We start from the raw sequence: 21,382 nt of genomic DNA on the forward strand, positions 1-21,382 counted from the left end.
TCTGTGTAGCTTTGGAGCCTGTCCTGGAACTGCCTTTTAGACTGGACTGGACTCAAACTCACAGAGATCCCCCCTGCCTCTGCCTCCCGAGTGCTGGATTAAAGCCACCACTGCACAGTCTGCAAAATAGTTCTTGTTGATGTTTTTTCCAGAGCCGGAGATTATCACCATGCTAGATAACGCTCTCCAGCCCCAGGACTGTGTCTTTCTGGAACAATCTAAGGACTTTATGGAATAATCTGCTTTCCTGCTTTTTCCAGCTTTTAAAAGACTGCCTGAATCCCTTGGCTCATGGCCTTCTTCCTCCAGATTCAAAGTCAGCAGTAACACACTGACTCACTTTTAATTCTTGACTTTTCTTCCACGGTCACACATCATCCCCAGTTCACAGACTGGAAAGTTTCCCTGTTGTTTGGGATTCGTCTAGTTTTGGGTTTTAGACATCTTTATGGTTCTCTATGTTTAAGGACTCAGGATTAGACTCTCAGAGAATCTTCACGTTCCAAGGACAATAACATTCAATTCACCAGCAAAGTCCCTTTTGCCCTGGAAGACTTTAGTACCCACAGGTTCTGAGGAATTTGCTCATGGATGTCTTAGGGAGCTTTTTTCCTGTCTATCAAAACGATCTTAGAACAGGGTTGCAAAAATCATCTTAATAGGTTTCAATCCTTTTCTTTAAAAGGGGGATGAAAAGTTAGGGAGTGTAAGGCATACAGTTAGGGCATGAGTGCTGGTGAAACTCCTATTTATTTTTTTTAAGATTTATTATTATTATTTTTGTTTTTTCAAGACAGGGTTTCTCTGTGTAGCTTTGTGCCTTTTCTGGAACTCACTTTGTAGACCAGGCTGGCCTCGAACTCACAGAGATCCGCCTGGCTCTGCCTCCCAAGTGCTGGAATTAAAGGCGTGTGCTACCACCGCCCAGCTACATTTGCTTTTTTGTGTATATATGTGCTGGACTGTGGTATAAAATGCATTTCTTACCAATCAAAAATGTTTGAAGGGGCCAGGTATGGCAGTGCATGCTTTTAACACCAGCACTTGGAAGGCCATCAGGCAGATTTCTACATAGAGTTTCAGGCTAGCCAGCCAGGGCCACATAGAGAGAGACCCTGTCTAAATAAATAATAAGTAAATATTAAAAAATGAAAGCTGTTGATTTACAGGATTATAGGAGAGGATGATGAGGGTGTTCTACAAAATAGATCATAATGCTAAACTTATATCTTTTTATTTATTTCTCTTTCTTTTCAATCCCCTCCTCCCCCGAGTACTGGGGATTGAATCCAAGGGCCTGGTACACGCTAGGCAGCCAGCCTACAATTACTACATCTTTAGGCCTTATGTTTTCAAGAGGATTTCACTAAGTTGCCCAGATAGGCCTTGAACTTATGATCCTCCTGCCTCAGCCTCTGGTGGTATCTGGGACTACAGGCTTGTGTCACCAGGCCTGGCTCACAGAGCTGACGGTTCCTGGTTGCTCACTGTGATTCATGCCTGTTCTAACTGCTTTCCATGAATTAGCCCACACAGTTCTCCCAACAGCCCCACCAGGTCACTCTCAGCACGTTAAAACCTAGGGTGATTGACCGTCTTGTCTAAAACCACACAGTTAAAAAAACCATGCTGCTGGGACCCAGTCCCACAGTCTAGCCGTCATTCTTAGGCCTGGACAGACATCTTTGCAGCTTCTAGAACCACGAAGGAAGGTGTACTGTTTCACTCACCCAGCTTCCCCAACAACCAGCGCTTATGCATAAGATCCTATTTAAAATAGGAAATACCAGGGGCTGGATGGAGAGATGGCTCAGAGGTTAAGAGCACTGGCTGCTCTTCCAGAGGTCCTGGAATTCAATTCCCAGCAACCACAAGGTGGCTCACAACCATCTATAATGAGATCTGGTGCTCTCTTCTGGCCTGCGGGGATATGTGCAGACAGAACACTGTATACATAATAAATAAATCTGAGAGAGAGAGAGAGAGAGAGAGAGAGAGAGAGAGAGAGAGAGAGAGAGAAACACACAGGAAGTAAGGACCTCTCCAAAACCTGAAGCTATCTCTTATCATAGCTTAACACAGCAAATGTTCTACCAATGAACAAAACCATAACTAGATTCTCTGGATAAGAGCAGGGTATGGTGACACAGGCCTGTAATCTTTGGACTTGGGAAATAAAGGCAGGAGGGTCAGGAATTCAAGGTTACCCTCTGCTATGGAGGGAGTTGGAGGCTAGCCTAGGCTCCAAGAGATCTTGTCTCAAACACAAAACAATTTTTTTGTTGTTTTTTAAAAAAATCACTATTTTTCAGGAGGTGGTGACACACCCTTTAATCCCAGCACTCGGGAGGCAGAAGCCAGCCTGGTCTACAGAGTGAGTTCCAGGTCTGCCAGGGCTACACAGAGAGAAACCTTGTCTCAAAAATAGATGATAGATAGATAGATAGATAGATAGATGATAGATAGAAGATAGATATATAGAAGATAGATGATAGATAGATGATAGATAGATAGATAGATAGATAGATAGATGATAGGTAGAAATTCCAGTTCCAGGAATTCACACTTACTTCTTTCTCCTTTTCTTTTTGTTTCTCTCTTTGTCTCGGTCTCTGTTTCTCTCTTGTGTTTTTGAAATTGTGTCACGTATAGAGTTCAAGAGCCCTTGAACTCTGTGTCCTGGGGCTGATCTTGAATTTCTGGTGTTTCTGCCTCTATCTCTCAAGTGCTAGCACCATGTCACCATTCCCAGCCATATTTCTTTAAAAAAGTAATCTAACCAGAACCTGAAGACATGAAAAAGGGAAAAAGTGAGAAATGGGTCCGATTTTACAGCCCATCAGATCTCTCCCAGGAAAGAAAGAAATTACAGCTGGTCTCGGAAAGAGTCAAGTCTATGCTTAGAGCTTAACTGGCCTCTATCTCTCAACTTGTTACTTCTTGTCCTCCCTGGAGGCAAGAAGATAAATTCCCTCTGCTCCTCCCAGGCAGGCAGGAATGAAGATTCTGTTTACAAAGTACTTAATTAGCTGGTGATATTACTCATCTTAATTTGAGAGAATTAGCTTCAAACTCATCTGCTGTAGGACTACTGGTCTACCCTTGTTAGGTAACACAGGCCAAGTTCAGAGTTCAGTGTCTGATAGGGAAGAATAGATCGACTGAACTCTTCCAAGGTGAAATTGCCTTCTATGTCCTAATACCTGCCACACATAGTGCCTTTCTGTTGGTCATTTCACCACCCAGGCAGGAGTGGACAATCATGCCAATTCATTCCCTTTACAGAAAGAAACGGTCATATTTGATGGACAGCATTACAGGGATGCTAGGAGAGATGGCTAGGTGGTTCTTCCAGAGGACTCAGGCCCTACCATGGACAGTTCACAACTGTCTGTAACTCCAGCTCTCCACAGGCATCTGCACTTACACACACACACACACACACACACACACACACACACACACACAAATAAAATCAGTTTAAAAAATATTCGCTGACTTTTGAAACAGGGTCTCTCCACCTAGCCCTCGCTATCTTGAAACTTATTACACAGATCAGATTATAGAGATCCTGTCTGTGCCTCCCTGATCCTGGAATTGAAGGCGTGCGCTGCCACACCTGGCCCACTCCTTTATATTTAAAACTAAAATTGTATTACGTGTCTTGGGGTATATGTTTCTGTGTGTGGTGGAGTGCACCCCCATTGCACATGGGAGGAAGCCAGAAAACGGCTTTCAGGACTTACCTCGCCCCTTCCATCTAGTATGTCCTGGGAATTGACCTCGGATTATCAGGTTTGGTGGCAAGCACCTTTACCCACTGAGACATCTTGCTGGCCCAGTTTTAATTTTTTGTTAGCTACAATAATTGCAGTGCTTCTGCAGAAGTAACATGAATAAGGAACCTGGTTATTCATTCATTCATTCATTCATTTATTTATTTATTTATTTATTTATAAGAAAAAAACAGTGCTTGAATCCTATGCAAAAGATAAACATCCAAGAGTCAAGAACTTCTGGTTGGGCTCAGTGGCACATGCCTTTGATCCCGACATTCAGAAGGCAGGGACAGGCAGATCTCTGAGTTCAAGGCTAGCCTGGAATACAGAGCAAGTTCCAGGACAGCCAGGGCTACACAGAAAAACCCTGTCTCAAAACAACAACAAAACAAAAAAACAACAAACAATTAAAAAACAAACGAAGACTGAGGCAGCTGGAAGCAGGTTGCCTGAAGTTTCCTGGCAGTGCAGCGGAGGTGCCGGCTGAATGACCTGGGATCTGAATGGGCTCATTCATGCCCACATCTGGGGTCCTGCCCCCTTCCCTCTGGAAAGCAGTTACTCACTAAGAGAAGGCCAGTCAGAGAGAAGGACAGACATAGACACAAATAACTGCAAAACTATGGAGCAAGGGTACTAGGGAGATCATGGACACTCCCTAGGTAGCAAAGGATGACCTTGAATTTCTTCTGCAGCTCTTTGTCTTTACCTCCCAAGTCCTGGGATTACAGGTGCTTATGCCCAGTTTGCTGGGTGCTTGGGATTACATTTAAGGCTTCATGTATTTGAAGCAAAGCTGGGTACCAATTGAGCTGCATCCCCAGCCCATGAGTTTCATCTTTTTTGATATAGGAAACAGAACTTGAACAGAAGAATTAGGCGATCTCAGCTTCATCACTGAAGAACCTTGGGCCAGTATTTTCCACACTCTAGTTCGGTTTCCATTTCTGTAGATGGAGGTTAATATTTCCTATCTTGCAAGGTTGCCATGAAAATCAGAGCTGTTTTGTATAAAATGCCTGGCACAGTGGCTGGTACACAGCAGGTCCTCAATTATACCAGGTAATAATCACAAATTAATCGGCTGGGACAAAAGCACTTACGAGTCATTTCTATAGAGTGTGATTGGTGTGATTGGATGGTGTGCAGGAGGAGTTCCACAGGTGCAAGGGTACACGGTGCCTTGGCAATTAGGACAGAGTTCAATTTCCCCCCCAAACCCCAGGTAGCTTTTCTGTGTCGCTGAACTCAGCATGTTTAACTACTTCGGAGCAACACCACTAAGCCCCTCTCCCCCAGCTTTTGATGAAGCACTTACTTAATGACCAGCTAGCAGAAATCCACATATAGAGCCAGGCAGTGGTTGCACATGCCTTTAATCCCAGCACTAGGGAGGCACAGGCAGGCGGAATTTGTGAGTTCAAGGCCAGCCTGATCTACAGAGCGAGATCCAGGAAAGGCGCAAAGCTACACAGAGAAACCCTGTCTCGAAAAACAAAAACAAACAAAAAATCCACATATAGAATAATGAATACATGATATGATCTTGGCTAATTACTGCTTACAACTGGCTTCATGAGGGTGTTGTGAGGTTTGATTGAGTTTTGGTTTGGAGCGTGTGGATGTGCGTGTGGGGCGAGCCGGTCAAGAAGCCTGGCTCCTATGTGGCTGTCCTCACGGCATCTTCGTTACGGCATGTCTCGAGCTGGCACTGTGTTATGCACACCTGTTTTGGCTGCATCCAGTACAGTGATGGACACATAGTAAATGTTCAGTCCATATTTGTTACATAGACAAAGTGGAGATTGTAGGACATAGCTGTTCTTCAGATAGATACATATTTGTCTAACTACTTATCTGACACACTTTTCTCCCCATTCCTGGGGCCAATTTCCCATGTAGCCTATCAATAGAGTCACATCTAACTGCTGCTCCCCATTTTGGTTAAAATCAAGTGTAGAGTCACAGCTATATATAGCTGGATCATTGGTCTAACTACTGTTCTAAGGAAGCCTGGGATGGAAATATTCTATATTACCCAGTACAAGGCTACTGGTTATGAAGGATATTGAAAAGTGCTTAGAGTGACTGAAGAGTGAATTTTGGCTTCTGTTTTCATTAATTTAGATTTAAATAGCTACATGTGGCTAGTGGCTATTGTGTTGGCCAACTCTAGTTTATAGCCTCTCTTTGAGGAATGGTGAGAGATCTCTTGTAACCCAGGCTAGCCTTAAATTCACTTATGTGTCTGAGGCTGCCTTGAACTTTTGGTCCCAAGGGCTGGAATTATAGATGGTTCTACACTCTCTTATGTTGGTCACCTCTTGTACTTTTTCATACCACAGTCATCTGGTAGATGACAGACAATTCTGATGCTGTTTATAATTGGAAGGGCTTCTCTAGTAGTCTTATGTCACCTTTTGAAAGATTTATTTTTACTTATGTGCATGTATGTGAGTGTATACCATGTATGTGAGCGTATGCCACGTATGTGAGTGCTTGTAGAGGACAGAAGAGGATTTCAGATCCTCTAGAGCTGGAGTTATAAGCAGCTGTGAACTATCCAATGTGGGTACTGGGAATTGAACTTGGGACTTTTGGGAAGAGCAGCAATTGCTCTTAACTGCTGAGCTCTCTCCACCAAGCTATATCTTCAGCACCTACCTTCTAAGTTCTTTACTCAGCACTCAGGAGCCAGAGACAGGTGAATGTTGAGTCTGAGGTCAACCCGGGCTACATAGCTAGTTCTGGACCATCGACCACTATTACACAGTGAGATCCTATCTGAGAAGTAAGCAACCAAGAAAAAAAAATGTTTGAATACACACTTATATATGAATGAAGTGAGGCTAAGATACAGTTCAGGGGAAAGGCACAAGGCCCTTGGTTTGCTCTCTCATGTCACAGACATCAATTTATATATAATATAAATATATAACATATAAACAATATGTTTTCATGTTTGTAAATAAACACATATATAAAATAAAAACTCACTATAATTACATCACTATTTAGAGTTTTTAAGTGGTAAAATAAAATGTGGAGTGGTAACTATGTTTAAAAACAAATGGTCCTCTGAGCACTGAGAAACCTGTTTTCCTTTCCGGTTTAGTCTAGGATAGCACAAAGGAACAGGCAGTGCTGGTGTGGTGTGAGCATGAAGGTCTTAGCTTCTTGGGCACAGAGTAAACAGGATGAAGAGGATCTGCTGCCCCATTGAGCTCTACAAGTCTGAAAACCTCTTGGATAGAAAAGTGTGGATTCAGCCAGGCAGTGGTGGCGCACACCTTTAATCCCAGCACTTGCGAGGCAGAGGCAGGTGGGTCTCAGTAAGTTCGAGGACAGCCTGGTCTACAAAGTCAGGTCCAGGACAGCCAGGAATGTTACACAGAGAAACTCTGCCTCTAAAAACAACAAAAATGAAACCCAAAACAACAACAAAAAAAAAAAACCACAAAAAACCTCCAAAACCAAACCAAACAAACAAACAAAAACCCCAAACCTGTGGATCCTTCTGTGCATCTAAAATTATTTGTCACATTCATTCCTGAAACTAACAATGTTCTAAGAATGGTTGTTTTATATATATATATATATATATATATATATATATATATATATATATATATATATATCTAGCATTATTAGCTATATAAACCTTTTCGTTTAGTGGGATTTTGTAGCTACGTAGCCCTGGATGGCTTCAAACTCACTGAAATCTGCTGGCCTCTGTCTTCTGAGTACTCGGATTAAATGTGTCCACCACCACATCCAGCTACCGTTTAATTTTTACTGAGTTAGAGATTATTTACATGTCATTGATATTCAAAAATGTATCTGAGCACACATAGAACCATAATAATAAAATTGTATGCTACCTGATTAAAGGACTGATAATCCAGTTTATGAACTTGTAAGCACCCTACAGTTATCTTCCATTTTTGAACAAGAGTTTAAATTCTTGTCTGTGGTTTATTTTGGAACCATTTTGAAGGTCCCCCACCACCTCCACTAATGAGAATTACCAGACTGTACTATATCATTGATTTCAACTCAAATCATTTCATACATATTAATATTTCCTACTCACTACTCCAGAGTAAGATAAAATGCTTTTAAAAAATGATTTCATCAGGGTGTGGTGGTGAATGCCTTTAATCCCAGTACTCAGGAGGCAGAGGCAGAGGCAGGAGGATCTCAGCCAGCCTGGTTCATATATTAAGTTCCAGAACAACCAGGGCTACATAGAGACCTGGTCTCAAAAACAAAACTCCAAAAAACAAACAAACAAACAAAAACAGCCAACCAACCAACCAACTAAATCTTTTTATTAACCGGTTAAATTATATTAGCCAAATAAGGTAGACTTAATTTCTGTACCTCCAAGTTTCAGATGCACAGGAAAAAGACAGGGCCAACCATAGCTTTACTGCCAGAACACTGAACAGTAGGTATAGTTCAACATTTCGGTGCCCTTGGTTTTTGTCTCAGGTAGCCCAGATTGGCTCTTAAGACAGGGTTTCTCTGTGTAGCTTTGCAACTTTTTCCTGGAACTCACTTAGTAGCCCAGGCTGGCCTCGAACTCAGAGATCCGCCTGGCTCTCTGCCTCCCGAGTGCTGGGAGATCCGCCTGGCTCTCTGCCTCCCGAGTGCTGGGATTAAAGGCGTGTGAGTCCACCGCCTGGCCCAGATTGGCTTTGAACTCCTTACATAGCTAAAGATGACACTGCCCGCTCCGCAAGGTTTCTTTGTGTAGCTTTGGTGGTCCTGGAAATAGCGCTATAGACTAGACTGGCCTAGAACTCGGAGATCCACCAGCCTCTACCTCCCGAGCGCTGTTGATTAAAGGCCTGCGCCACCACTGCCTGGCTGACAATTTTTGATCATTTTGCCTGCATCTCCCAAGTGTTGTAATTATAGACATGTACCACCAGGCCTAGCTTAGGCACAATCCACACAGGATGGCCCCTGTGTAGAAATTAAATTCTATTTCTACCTGAAAGTTTCAAGAACATACTATGCTTTTAATTATAGAGAAAAAGCAACACTTTTTTTTTTTTTTCCTTTTGAGATGTGGTCTGGCTACGGAGCCCAAGGTGGCCTGGGCTTCACTGTGTATCCCTGACTGGCTTTCAACTTTTGATTCTTCTGCTTCAGTCTGCCAAGTGATAGGACTAAATCCCAGGCTTTCATTTTTACAAGTTTGCAGACAACTCAGCATGATTAGGTTTAGAGTGTGTCTGACAACAGAGAATCAAAGTGTATAATCTAGCTGGGTGTCCCTCTCACCGTTAACTAAGGGATCTCCAAATCTGCTGCCGGAGGGACGCAAGCCCTGCAAGAGGCCTGTCTTTACCGTACGTCAGGGGAAACTTCCATGCGATCCTAAGGGTTACTCAAGGGTCACTGGTAAACACGCTGGCAAGTGTGCAAGGCCCACTCTGCGCTGTGCGGCACGGAGCAGTACGGCGAGCCTGTTCCCCAGGCCTTTGCACCACTGGATATGCAAGAGACAAAAGAAACGCTCTGGCCTCGCCCTTGCGGAACTTAAAAGTCCGATTGGCAGAGGCAGGGCGTGCAAAAAAATTAAACTGCAATTAAGTGGAGGGAAAACCAAACCAAACCATCTCTGTATAGCAATCGCTTATCTGTGCTCTGCACAGCAGCAGTGGAAACTTGAAGGACTTTTCAACCAAGAGCCGGAGGGACAGACACAAAAAAAAAAAAAAAAAAAAAAAAAAAAAAAGCCAAACTAAGATGGAAGCAGGGAGGGCGTCCCCGAAGGAGGCTCTCTCCTCCACCCGCCTTCGGGCGTCAGAGGCAGGCCGCCCCCGGAGCGCGGCCAGCGAAAAGCCGGAAAGGCCGGTGGCCACGGCGGCCGGTCGGTTTAACCGAAAGGCGGCTTCCCGGAGCCTCCATTGGCGCGGCGGGGCCCAGCGCGGAGGGCGCACCGTGGGGGCGGGGCGGGGCGGGGCCTGCGCGCGCAGGCGCCCTGGCGGGCGTCGCCTCGGCCGGGGGGCGGGGCGCCTATATTACGTGCGCGGCGCCGCCCCTGCGAGAGGACGTTGCGTGCTCGCTCGCGCCAGGCGAGTCTCCGCGTCTTGCCTCGCGAACTCGGTGAAAGGAATTGGCGCCGTTCGACACCAGGCGGGTCCGCTCTGCAGCACTCAGCCATCTCCAGCCGCAGCCGCAGCCGCAGCCGCCGCCCGGGCCGACCAGCCGCCGCCGCCGCCGCCGCCACAGGCCGAGGGAGCCAGCAGTCCGCGGTGAACCGGGGCCCTCACCATGAGTTCTTCGCCTGTTAATGTCAAGAAGCTGAAGGTGTCGGAGCTGAAGGAGGAGCTCAAGAAGCGGCGCCTCTCCGACAAGGGCCTCAAGGCCGATCTCATGGATCGACTCCAGGCCGCGCTGGACAACGAAGCCGGCGGCCGCCCCGCCATGGAGCCCGGGAACGGCAGCCTCGACCTGGGTGGCGACGCGGCCGGGCGCTCGGGCACAGGCCTCGAGCAGGAGGCCGCGGCCGGCGCCGAAGACGACGAGGAGGAGGAGGGCATCGCCGCCCTGGACGGCGACCAGATGGAGCTGGGCGAGGAGAACGGGGCGGAGGGGGCGGCTGACGCGGGAGCCATGGAGGAGGAGGAGGCGGCGTCGGAGGACGAGAACGGCGACGACCAGGGCTTCCAGGAGGGGGAGGACGAGCTCGGCGACGAGGAGGAGGGCGCGGGCGACGAGAACGGCCACGGGGAGCAGCAGTCCCAACCGCCGGCGGCGGCGGCGGCGCCGCAGCAGCAGCAGCAGCAGCCGGCCCAGCAGCGCGGGGCCGGCAAGGAGGCCGCGGGGAAAAGCAGCGGCCCCACCTCGCTCTTCGCGGTGACGGTGGCGCCGCCCGGGGCGAGGCAGGGCCAGGCACAGGCGGGAGGTAAGAAGGCGGCAGGCGGCGGCGGCGGCGGCGGCGGGTGAGGGCTGCGTGGTGGCTGCGCGCGCTGGGGACCGTGCCCCGGGCCGGCCGGGGCCTCCCCACCCCCTCCTCCCCGGGCCCGGGGACGGGGACGGGCGCCGCGGGATCGGGGCGGAGGGGGAGGGGGGGACGACGGCGGCGGGGGCAGCCCGGGGCCGCCGAGAGAGGGGACCCGCTCGCCATGCCGGCGGCGCCTCCATTATGTGTGTCGGGCGCCCGGGGTTGGGTTGGGGTTGGGGCTGGGGTGGGGGGGGGGGAGAGCTGCAGCTGCCGCGGCGGGGGTGGAGGGGGGGGAGAGGAGGAGCCGAGGCGGGCGGGAGCGCCGGCCGCTGGAGCGCTGCGTGCGCGCGGTCCGGGCACATGTCTGGAGGGGGGTGGGGGATGGGGAAGGTCCCGGGGCGGGCGGGCGGGCTTTGGCGGCTCAGCGCCGCGGTATTGTGCAAGGCGCGCAGGGGCTCGGTGTGACGTCACTTCCGGCGGGAGGCGCCCCCCCCCCCGGCGCGGGGAGTGGGGCGGAAGCTCAGTACAATGCGGCGGCGGCGGCGGCGGCGGGGCACGCGGGCTCGGGAGGGGGAGGGGAGGTGGGCCCACGCTACCCCTCTCCCCCTCCCTCCCTCCCTCCCTCCGCCCCGCCCGCCCGTCCCCCCTCCTCCCTTGGGCTGGAGCGCGGCGCGGCGAGGCGCACGTGGGGCCCGGGCCGCGGCGCGGTGCGCGCGCCGTTTTCGCTCTTTTTCAAACGCTCTCCGGAACCTTTAGGCGGGCCAAATTGGGAGCGCCTTTCGGCTGCGTCACTCACTGTCTCCGGTCCGCTTCCGGACTGATGGGTTTTTAAAATTCACCCCCGTCTCGTGGGTTTAAAAAGTCACCGGACCAGTCTGGGTGAAAAGCAGTCATAAATTGCTCTCGGGGCCCGAAACGGGAAGAGGTGCTGTTCTCCATTATTTAGTCTGCGGCCTGATGTCTTTAAGGCGGTGTTGTGTGTCGTTATAGGAGACGGCAAAACAGAACAGAAAGGAGGAGATAAAAAGAGAGGTGTTAAAAGACCTCGTGAAGATCATGGCCGAGGATATTTTGAGTACATTGAAGAAAACAAGTACAGCAGGTAGAGGATCCTAACCTAGTTTTCATTTGTCATTTCATGTTCTTTATGCATGGAGGGAAAAGCTATATCAGGAGACGATTCTGTCTTTCAGAGCCAAGTCTCCTCAGCCACCTGTTGAAGAAGAAGACGAACATTTCGATGACACAGTGGTTTGTCTTGATACTTGTAAGTGAAGTGGACTTTCCCCGCTCTTTTCTCATTTTTAAGTGCAGTGTTATTTTGGTTTTAAGTGTTAGGAAAAGTGTTCTTTAAAGTAGAGAAAACCCGTTAGAGATTTGCTTTAAAGCAGGGAGGTAATAATAGCTCATGTTCAGGTTACAGTCGTATAATATTTAGCACCACTAAGGTTGTTTTGGTATTTTTTACAACCTCTACTAATGGGTAACATTTTAATGACTTGGAAGTTCTCAAAATTTAGGGATGTAAAACTAATACCGATTTTTGTTCAGCTTTCAGAATCTTGATTTTTAAAAACCTGCCTGTAACTTGTCCTTAGATAGGTACTATGGTAATTTTTGTGAAACTTAAGTGAGCTATTTGGGCTAGTTGAATAATTACTAATGATTTTCCCATTAGCACACACGTATATTCCCTACTCTAAGGATTGTAATATTACCTTTTCAATAACTGCTCTTTTGTTCTCAATTCCAGTTCAGTAGCTGCTGCTTTAACAAACTAAGTTGATTTCTTCCAAAGACCTGGGGCAGCAGCAGTGGGCTATCTGAGCCACTAGCTTTCTTCAGCAGCGAATGGTATCAATGGCAGCGCTGTAAATATGCTACTTTACCCAGTTGGATTGCAATTGAGTATGAGGAAGTATTGCAAACCATGAAATGGGCTTTAGCTGTCAGATTTGTATTTTGATTCTTTCAGGAAGTTTGTTAGTTTAGTATTTGATAATGATGTGGAACATTAGGTGTGAGCAGTATTTAAAAAAATAGGTAATTAAATAGAGTTAAAGGGTTCCACATAGTGGAAAGGGTTAAACACTCAATTCTCATGTTTCCTTATATAAATTGTGTTCAGAGCCCTGAGAGTTAATTAAATGTAAAACTTGGCTGGTTTCTGACTACATACCTTTTACAGTAAGTTAAGTCTTGAAAGAGAAAGGAGAAAACAGCTGGGTTGGAAGTTTTGTGGTTTACTGAAATGTAAAAAACTTTGGAATTCACAAGGTGTTTTAGCAATGATAGAATGAGTGGTTAACATTGCTACTTAGGAAGTAGTTTCTAGATCCAGTCAGCCAGGAATTTCATAAACAAAGCTTGAGAATTTCAAAACTAGATGAATTCAATAAAAACCAACATCTTTCTAATTTAACATTAGTTGGCAAGTGAGAGTTCTGAGAAGCTGTGCATAATGAGCTCTAGTGACCCAGAGATGGCCAGGTTAAAGACTGGATTTGTATAATCCAGGCAGCAGTTAATTCCTAGTTGTGATACTTGACCAGGTAAAGCAGACCTAAAAGGCTACACATGAACTGTTTAGATGCCAGGTTTGTGGGTTGAGCTGGCTTCCAACTTCAGAAAGGGTCTGGACCTTGGTGTTAGTCTACAAAGCACAGGATCAGCAGCTCTCCTAAAATATTTGGTGGTGGCTTCCCTTCAGTTTTTATTGTCACTGGTAAATTCTACCTGGCTGTGGCATGCTTCACTGCTGTCCTCTACTGCTTGCCTCTAAATCAAGGTAAAGAGCAGAGCAGGTATGTATTGATGTTGCGTTGTCTCAATCATTTTACATACTTAAAGCACTTCAAAGTTCGGTATTGACTGGCAGCTGACTAGTACATGATTAAGACTGCCTGGGGGGGTGGGGCTCCATGAGAGTAGGGACAAAAGCATGGTAAAACAGTCCTCAGCAATACTAGAGACATTTAAATTCAGTCGACATAGCTGAAGTACACTGGATGTCAAAAAATAATTTGGCATTTGATATAATTTCAGATAACTGTGATCTGCATTTTAAAATATCAAGAGACCGCCTCAGTGCTTCTTCCCTTACTATGGAGAGTTTTGCTTTTCTTTGGGCTGGAGGAAGAGCATCTTATGGTGTGTCAAAGGGCAAAGTCTGTTTTGAGATGAAGGTAAATGGTTTTGTGTGACTTCTCAGGAATTTTCTATTGATTGGTTGTACAGGTCAAAGGGACCTCTTCAGTCTTAGGGTCCCAGGAGACTTTGTTTTCTATTAATTTTTTTTATACCAGAATATAAAACAGTAACTTACGTTGTTAGAGTATTCCTTTAAATCCACATTAATTTAGACCTTTGTTAGTGCCCTATATCAACTTAGTTCTGAATGGGGGAAGGAATGTGATTGGCTAAAGATTGGATGGTTTCTGTATTAATAGTGTGGAGGAAGGTGGCCCATAGCCCAAGTGAAATAAGCTAAAGTTCAAGGGATTGTCTTGTTTTACAGATTAATCATGTTCTTTCATTTTTAGGTAACAGAGAAGATCCCAGTAAGGCATTTATATACAAAAGATATTGACATACATGAAGTTCGGATTGGCTGGTCACTAACTACAAGTGGAATGTTGCTTGGTAAAGTTTACATTTCAGTACCTTGGAAGCATAAATGTTTAGGATCTAGTTATAGTATTAAATGAGACCTAGAAAGTGCTGTAAGCTTTGATTTTATCCATTTGGTGTTATTTTACAGCTAGTTTTCCTTTTTCTTTGTCCCTCTGTAATTTTAAAGATGGTTAAAATAGACTACTTTTGACATGTAAACTGTCAATTTAATATATAGCCTACCAGACTAAATCATTTAAGCATTTGGTATAGAGGCAGATCTGTCAGATTGTTAGGTTATATATATGCTCACTAATGATTCTTTTAGCATACATTTTTAAATAGGTGAAATGGGTCTTTAGGCTGTTTAGACTCAGATTTTAAGTTTTTGTTTTTCTTTTCGTTTTAGGTGAAGAAGAATTTTCTTACGGGTATTCTCTGAAAGGAATAAAAACATGCAACTGTGAGACAGAAGATTATGGAGAGAAGTTTGATGAAAATGATGTGATCACATGTATTGCTGTATGTTAAATTCTCTGTAAATGTCAGTAGCTGTGTTTATAAATTAAATTCTATCTGTGATTAAATTTATTAGTTCTGGGTTAAATACAGGAGAGGCTTAGGAAAGGAGGCTCAGTGGGTAAGGTTTTCTGCTTTGTGTGAGTATGTGTTTGGATACCTTGCAGCCATGTGAAAACTCTTTGCACAGCAGGAGGCATCTAACTTGCATTTAGTTAGGGTGGAAGTGGATAAGAAACAGCCTCCAGCTCTAGGGTTAGTGACAGGAATATACTTGAGATGGAACCCTGGCTAAACAAAAGCAATTGAATTGAGTGAGGAAAAAGACATTTCAAGGATCACTAACACATTTTGACAGAAAAATAAGAACGGCCTGAAAAACATCCTCTAAGGCCTGAAACATGTTATGTTAACTGCAGCGTGAATGTACTTCTGTGTTTTCTTGACAAGTTTAGAAAGCTCTGAAAATAGTTACAAGCTGCTTTTTAAAAATTCTGTTCAACAGAACTTTGAAACTGATGAAGTTGAACTCTCCTATGCGAAGAATGGACAAGATCTTGGTGTTGCCTTCAAGATCAGTAAGGAAGTTCTTGCTGACCGGCCACTGTTCCCACATGTTCTCTGCCATAACTGTGCAGTTGAATTTAATTTTGGTCAGAAGGAAAAGCCATACTTTCCAATACCCGAAGACTGTACTTTTATCCAAAATGTCCCCTTAGAGGACCGAGTTAGAGGACCAAAGGGACCTGAAGAGAAAAAGGATTGTGAAGTAAGTTATTTTTAATGTGGTATCTGCCGATTGTTCAATATAGTGAACAAGGCTAAATGATATTATAATACTGCTAACACTTACTGATGAATGATTGAGTAAAAGTGTCATCTCCCCACCCCGTAGGTTGTAATGATGATTGGCTTGCCAGGAGCTGGGAAAACTACCTGGGTTACTAAGCATGCAGCTGAAAACCCTGGGAAATACAACATTCTTGGTACAAATACCATTATGGACAAAATGATGGTAAGTAAAATTGGAATTTAAAGTGTCTAGAAGAGAGTGGTGGGGGATAATTCTGAGGAAGGGTACTTACTTGACTAGTACACACACTATTGGCATTAATATTAGCACTGTACCAAATAAATGGGCGCAGAAGGTAACCTAGGTTAACCGTGGCTTGTTTCCATTTATTATTAATATCTATGGATAGAATTTTTGCTAAAACAAAATATTAAGTAATCTTATCTGTAAGAAACATATCTTCCAGTGACTACTCTGCCATAAATTAATTCTTAACAATTTGAAGTGAAAAGCTCCCCCCTTTTTTGTAAATGATGAGAGGATGCAATTGAATTACTTATAAAATGGTACCTGGTGTCCTATATGTAGTTTAAAGCTTTTACTAAATGTGTAACTTGAAGTATACAAGTTAAAAGAAAACATTTTCATAGGTGGCAGGTTTTAAGAAGCAAATGGCAGATACTGGAAAACTGAACACGCTATTGCAGAGAGCCCCACAGTGTCTGGGGAAGTTTATTGAGATTGCTGCCCGCAAGAAGCGGAATTTTATTCTTGATCAGGTAAGCAGCAGTTTTGAAGTTCTTTTTAAAAGGCTAATAAGGTATAAGGTTAATGTCTTTAACTGTTCTCTTTTCCCCTTAAGACAAATGTGTCTGCTGCTGCCCAGAGGAGAAAAATGTGCCTGTTTGCAGGCTTCCAGCGAAAAGCTGTTGTAGTTTGCCCAAAAGATGAAGACTATAAGCAGAGGACACAGAAGAAAGCGGAAGTAGAGGGGAAAGACCTACCAGAACATGCTGTCCTTAAAATGAAAGGCATGGGTTTTTTTTTTTTCCTTTGTGTGTGTGTGTTAGTGTCTTAACCATCAGTACTGTTAGAGATTATATTAATCTTGGTAAATAGAAATGTTTCACATTGGTAATTGGTTGACAGAATTACTGATATTCAGAGATAATAGTAGTTCTAGAAGTTTAATCTGATTGTATTCCCTGTAGGAAACTTCACCCTGCCAGAGGTGGCTGAGTGCTTTGATGAAATAACCTATGTTGAACTTCAGAAGGAAGAAGCCCAAAAGCTCTTGGAGCAATACAAGGAAGAAAGCAAGAAGGCACTGCCACCAGAAAAGAAGCAAAACACTGGCTCAAAGAAGAGCAACAAAAATAAGAGTGGCAAGAACCAGTTCAACAGAGGTGGTGGCCACAGGGGGCGTGGAGGATTCAATATGCGAGGGGGCAATTTCAGAGGCGGAGGCAAGTTCATTTTAGTGTTCTGCTTAATTGAAATTTTAAAATGAGCTGAGGATCTTACAGTTTAGGATTGTGAAGTAGCAATTTCTTAGATAATGATGCTACTGTGTACAACTAGTATACAAGTAGATAAAGTATGGCATTAGTTGTTTTTCACTAATGTTATAACTTGACTCTTTTTTGTACGGCAGAACTAAACTAAATTCTGCTTCCATTTAGCTCCTGGGAACCGCGGTGGATATAATAGGAGAGGCAATATGCCACAGAGAGGTGGCGGTGGTGGAAGTGGGGGAATTGGCTATCCATACCCCCGTGGCCCTGTTTTTCCTGGCCGAGGTGGTTACTCAAACAGAGGGAATTACAACAGAGGTGGAATGCCCAACAGAGGGAACTATAACCAGGTAATGACTCCAAAAGATGCTGACATATATAATTTGTCCTAGAAAGTTAAAGTTTGTAGGTGGCATTGACATAGTTGTAGATAACTTAATTTATTGATCTTTGCTTTTTAGATACACTAACAGTAGTAATCAGTGAGCATGGAGTATAAAGGGTTTCTGCACGCCCCTTAAAAGTGTCTACCGTCTACCTTGTTTCAGAGCTCTTTATTTACAAGTTTCTTTCCCTTTCATAGAACTTCAGAGGACGAGGAAACAATCGTGGCTACAAGAATCAATCTCAGGGCTACAACCAGTGGCAGCAGGGTGTAAGTAGTTTCTTAAGTGATTACATATAGTGTTTTTATGTTTATAAGATTCAGATGGAAGTTCTTAGTAGGGTTTTGAAGTGTTCCATATATATTAAGTAGAACAAGTTGTCTATTACTGAGTTATAAAAATGTAACCATGGATAGGCTGGAATTTAACAGTTTTTAGATAAAGTAATATTTACTACATATGTTTTATTACATGGTTCTTTTTAATAGTTTTAATTACATAAACTAACCCAAGTCTTGTGTTTCTTTTTTTTTATAATGTGTATTGGTAAATAATATGGATAATTGGTAAATTAAAACTAAGTCTCTGGTCTGATAGAAATTAAGTGTGACAAGTATAAATTTGTTTCCAGCAATTACTCTGAATTAGATCATTGTCATTTCCTAAAAACAATTTGAGTGGCTTATTGATGTTTTTTTCTTTAAAAACAAAATTTTCTCTTACAGCAATTCTGGGGTCAGAAGCCATGGAGTCAGCATTATCACCAAGGATATTATTGAATACCCAAATAAAACGAACTGATACATATTTCTCCAAAACCTTCACAAGAAGTCGACTGTTTTCTTTAGTAGGCTAACTTTTTAAACATTCCACAAGAGGAAGTGCCTGCGGGTTCCTTTTTTAGAAGCTTTGTGGGTTGATTTTTTTTTTCTTTTCTTTTTTGTACATTTTTAATTGCAGTTTTAAAGTGAATCGTAAGAGAACCTCAGCATTGTGCACGATAAGAGAATGTGTCAGTATTTCAGGGTTCTACATTTTATCTGTAAAATGTGACTTTTTTTTTTTATCACAACAAAAGTAAAATGTTGCTTTGTACCTGGTGTCTTTTATTAAGCATTTACTCCCCATTTCTCACAGAGAATAACAGTCGGGAGTCATTGTCACAATAACACAGCAATGTTAGCAACCAGATTCATGGAAGGACTAAGGTCCTCATGAATTGCATAAGATTCTGTACTGCTCATATTACACTCCATCCTCTCTGTAAAATGGTGGGTAATAGTGGAAGGGAAATTTCTGACAAACCGGGAAGGCTGTTCTTTTTTTCTGTTTAACAATGGAATTGGAAAAATTGGGAATGAAGATAAAATTTGGAACCAAGATTGAGAAGATGGAGTGTATGTAGAAGGGCTGTTAAAAATGTAAACTTGGTTGCATTATATGTGGAGGCTCAAACTTGTGAAGGTTAAATACCATAAATTTTCCATTTGTTCTGCATTTTGATTCTGAAAAGAAAGCTGGCTTTGCCCATTTCTTATTAAAAAAAACTTGTTGTAAATCCAGTTGTCTAATGGGATCTATATGAAGTTAGCTATGTCTGTATGCCCTTCTCCCACAAAATACTGTATAACTAGTGTGCTTGTAGTAGTTAACTCCACCATCTTTGTAAGCTAATGAAATTGTGAGTCACCCATTTATATCTTTTAATCATGTCAGTTCTTGAATGGGTATCTCCTTAGCCTGCTGATTTCTTTTTCTTTCTAAAGAAAGTGGGTGGAGAAATTAATTTAGACGTTTGTTTGCAATAAAAAGAATTCATTTTACTCTTGTTTGGGATTCTCGCCATCAAGGTTCAAAATCCCTTTATACTACAACTCCCAAGAGGAGAAATTAAGTGTGTGCTTTCTGGACAGCTTATTCCTTTACTCTGTACTTTGGAACATTTAGGTTTTAAAAACTTAAATGTATAAAGATGATTTATGATATAAAGCTGAATTCTTCCCTTCCCCTCCCCCCCCCAAAGACGGCTTTTAACATTATGAGGGGAAAAGGTACTGGATGGGAGAAGTTAATAATGCTCAGTTGATCATGTTTACAAAATGTGAATGGCTGTCCTCACCTGATTATATACATATATGATACATGAAACTTTGGGAACAGATGCTTTTAGAAGCCATCATGCAAGCCGCTAGTCATTGATATCACTACTACTACACAGTGCTGCTAACTTAAATAGCTATGTTGATAACATTAGATCCCCAAATTGTAATTTTATTGGGTTTGCACAGAACACTTAAACCTTCTAAAGGAGCCTCACTATGAAGTGAGGAATCAGGAGTCAAACTGTAGAACTAAAACTAGAATTTAGTCTAGTGTGCCAGTGTTTTTTAGCCTGCTTCTGGTAAGTTCAGGTTTCCTATATTACTTACTGCTTTAGGATTTTGTTTAGGTATTTTGAATCACATGTTTTTAAAATATGAGTATTATACTGTACTTCTGGAAATTGCTACAGCTAGTTTTAGATGAAGCAAGTTTCCGTAGAAATAACACTAAAAGGTATCTTGGCATCTAGGTGTCTAGCAGTAAACTTACTGCTAGCAATCATTAGTACGAATAACTGCTGTTTATATATACATTATTAGGACTATTCCAACCTTGAGTGAGGTACAATCCAAACTTAAATTTAGATTAATTAGTGTTGATCTTAATATTTTAATTTGTGTCTTTCAAAAACCTTGAATAGACCTATTACTAGAGACTGAACAGGAGAAAAAAGGGTCAACTAACGTAGGACTTGATGTATATGTAGCCCAAAATATTGGACAGGGAAAAAGTAAAATGCTTTGTGGGAGTAGTCTATACATTAAGAATTACATCTATGATTGTAAATTCTCTTAGGTAATTTAGTAAGAGTGAATGCCTACAAAACCAGACCTGAAGGAAAGAATTGACTTAAAGTATGCCCAGTTGTAGACAAAATTGAAACATTGGTTTTGAAACAAATGTTGACTAGAAAAAACCAGGAGATTGCTTTTGGTTCAAGACATAATTTCAATCAAGTTGGGCATGACAGCACAGGCTTGTCATGAATCTACAGAGGAGCAGAAAACTTGGCACAAGCCTGGGCTACATATATCATAGTGAGGGCCCTTGAAAAGTACTCCTTTCCCTCCAGCAAAAAGTACTTTTGAAGAAACAGTTAATGAAATCTAATGCCTGCTGAGCAAAAGTCGGGGAGGGCCAGGGGACATGACTACAATTGTAGATCAGTGGAAGAGCACTTGCTTAGTAATATTTAAAGGCAATGGAGTTGGTTAACACTGGTATTTAGGAGAATAGTGTAGATTACTGGGAAAGAAATGTAAAAGTATACAAGATAGAACAAACTTGGCATGGTCTCAAGTTTCTGATAGGGTCATAATACATATTGAGGGCCTTGGCTGTGACTAAGAAAGCTTACTTAGCCTAAAAGCAATTTTTAGATTTATTTTAGGAAACTCAGTATTTTTAACATTTATGCATAGATTGTTTTGTATTTAAGATTTCCTGTTAATGGGAATTGATGACTTTTTTAAGCTTGCTCATTACTGTAATTATGAGTCTAATAGACTACACTGCACAAAAATACTTGAATAGCTTTTTAGGTAGTATATAGTTGGTTGTAAAAGCCTAGTTTGTGCATCAGCATGAATATATTTTTTCGGAAAAATGTAGAATAAGCTTAACTCCTAATATCCTTTTTACATAAATGTTATATATATATTTTTTTATTAAAGTGAACAGAATTTGTGACAGATTATATTTCAGTATTCATTCAG

At 43.1% G+C, this 21,382-nt stretch overlaps 1 protein-coding gene across 1 annotated transcript; it reads left to right on the forward strand.

The window, feature by feature from the left end:
- Positions 1–9,816: 9,816 nt before the first annotated feature.
- Hnrnpu (heterogeneous nuclear ribonucleoprotein U) lies at positions 9,817–19,387 on the forward strand. Its single transcript, XM_036202450.1, has 14 exons — positions 9,817–10,701; positions 11,731–11,842; positions 11,934–12,007; positions 13,786–13,925; positions 14,283–14,382; positions 14,762–14,874; positions 15,377–15,640; positions 15,767–15,886; positions 16,315–16,443; positions 16,527–16,695; positions 16,876–17,130; positions 17,347–17,528; positions 17,762–17,833; positions 18,290–19,387. Exons 1-14 carry the CDS (start codon positions 10,068–10,070, stop codon positions 18,341–18,343), a joined length of 2,418 nt encoding a protein of 805 aa, XP_036058343.1. The 5' UTR covers positions 9,817–10,067; the 3' UTR covers positions 18,344–19,387.
- The last annotated feature ends 1,995 nt before the right edge of the window (positions 19,388–21,382 follow it).

Source organism: Onychomys torridus, chromosome 11 (genome assembly GCF_903995425.1).
Source record: "Onychomys torridus chromosome 11, mOncTor1.1, whole genome shotgun sequence".
NCBI classification, from domain to species: domain Eukaryota; kingdom Metazoa; phylum Chordata; class Mammalia; order Rodentia; family Cricetidae; genus Onychomys; species Onychomys torridus.

Coding starts and splice junctions, on each gene's coding strand:
- Hnrnpu (XM_036202450.1), top strand. CDS start 10,068: ATGAGTTCTTCGCCTGTTAATGTCAAGAAGCTGAAGGTGTCGGAGCTG. Junction 13,926..14,282: donor AAGTCTGTTTTGAGATGAAG/GTAAATGGTTTT, acceptor TTTCATTTTTAG/GTAACAGAGAAGATCCCAGT. Junction 17,834..18,289: donor ACAACCAGTGGCAGCAGGGT/GTAAGTAGTTTC, acceptor TTTCTCTTACAG/CAATTCTGGGGTCAGAAGCC.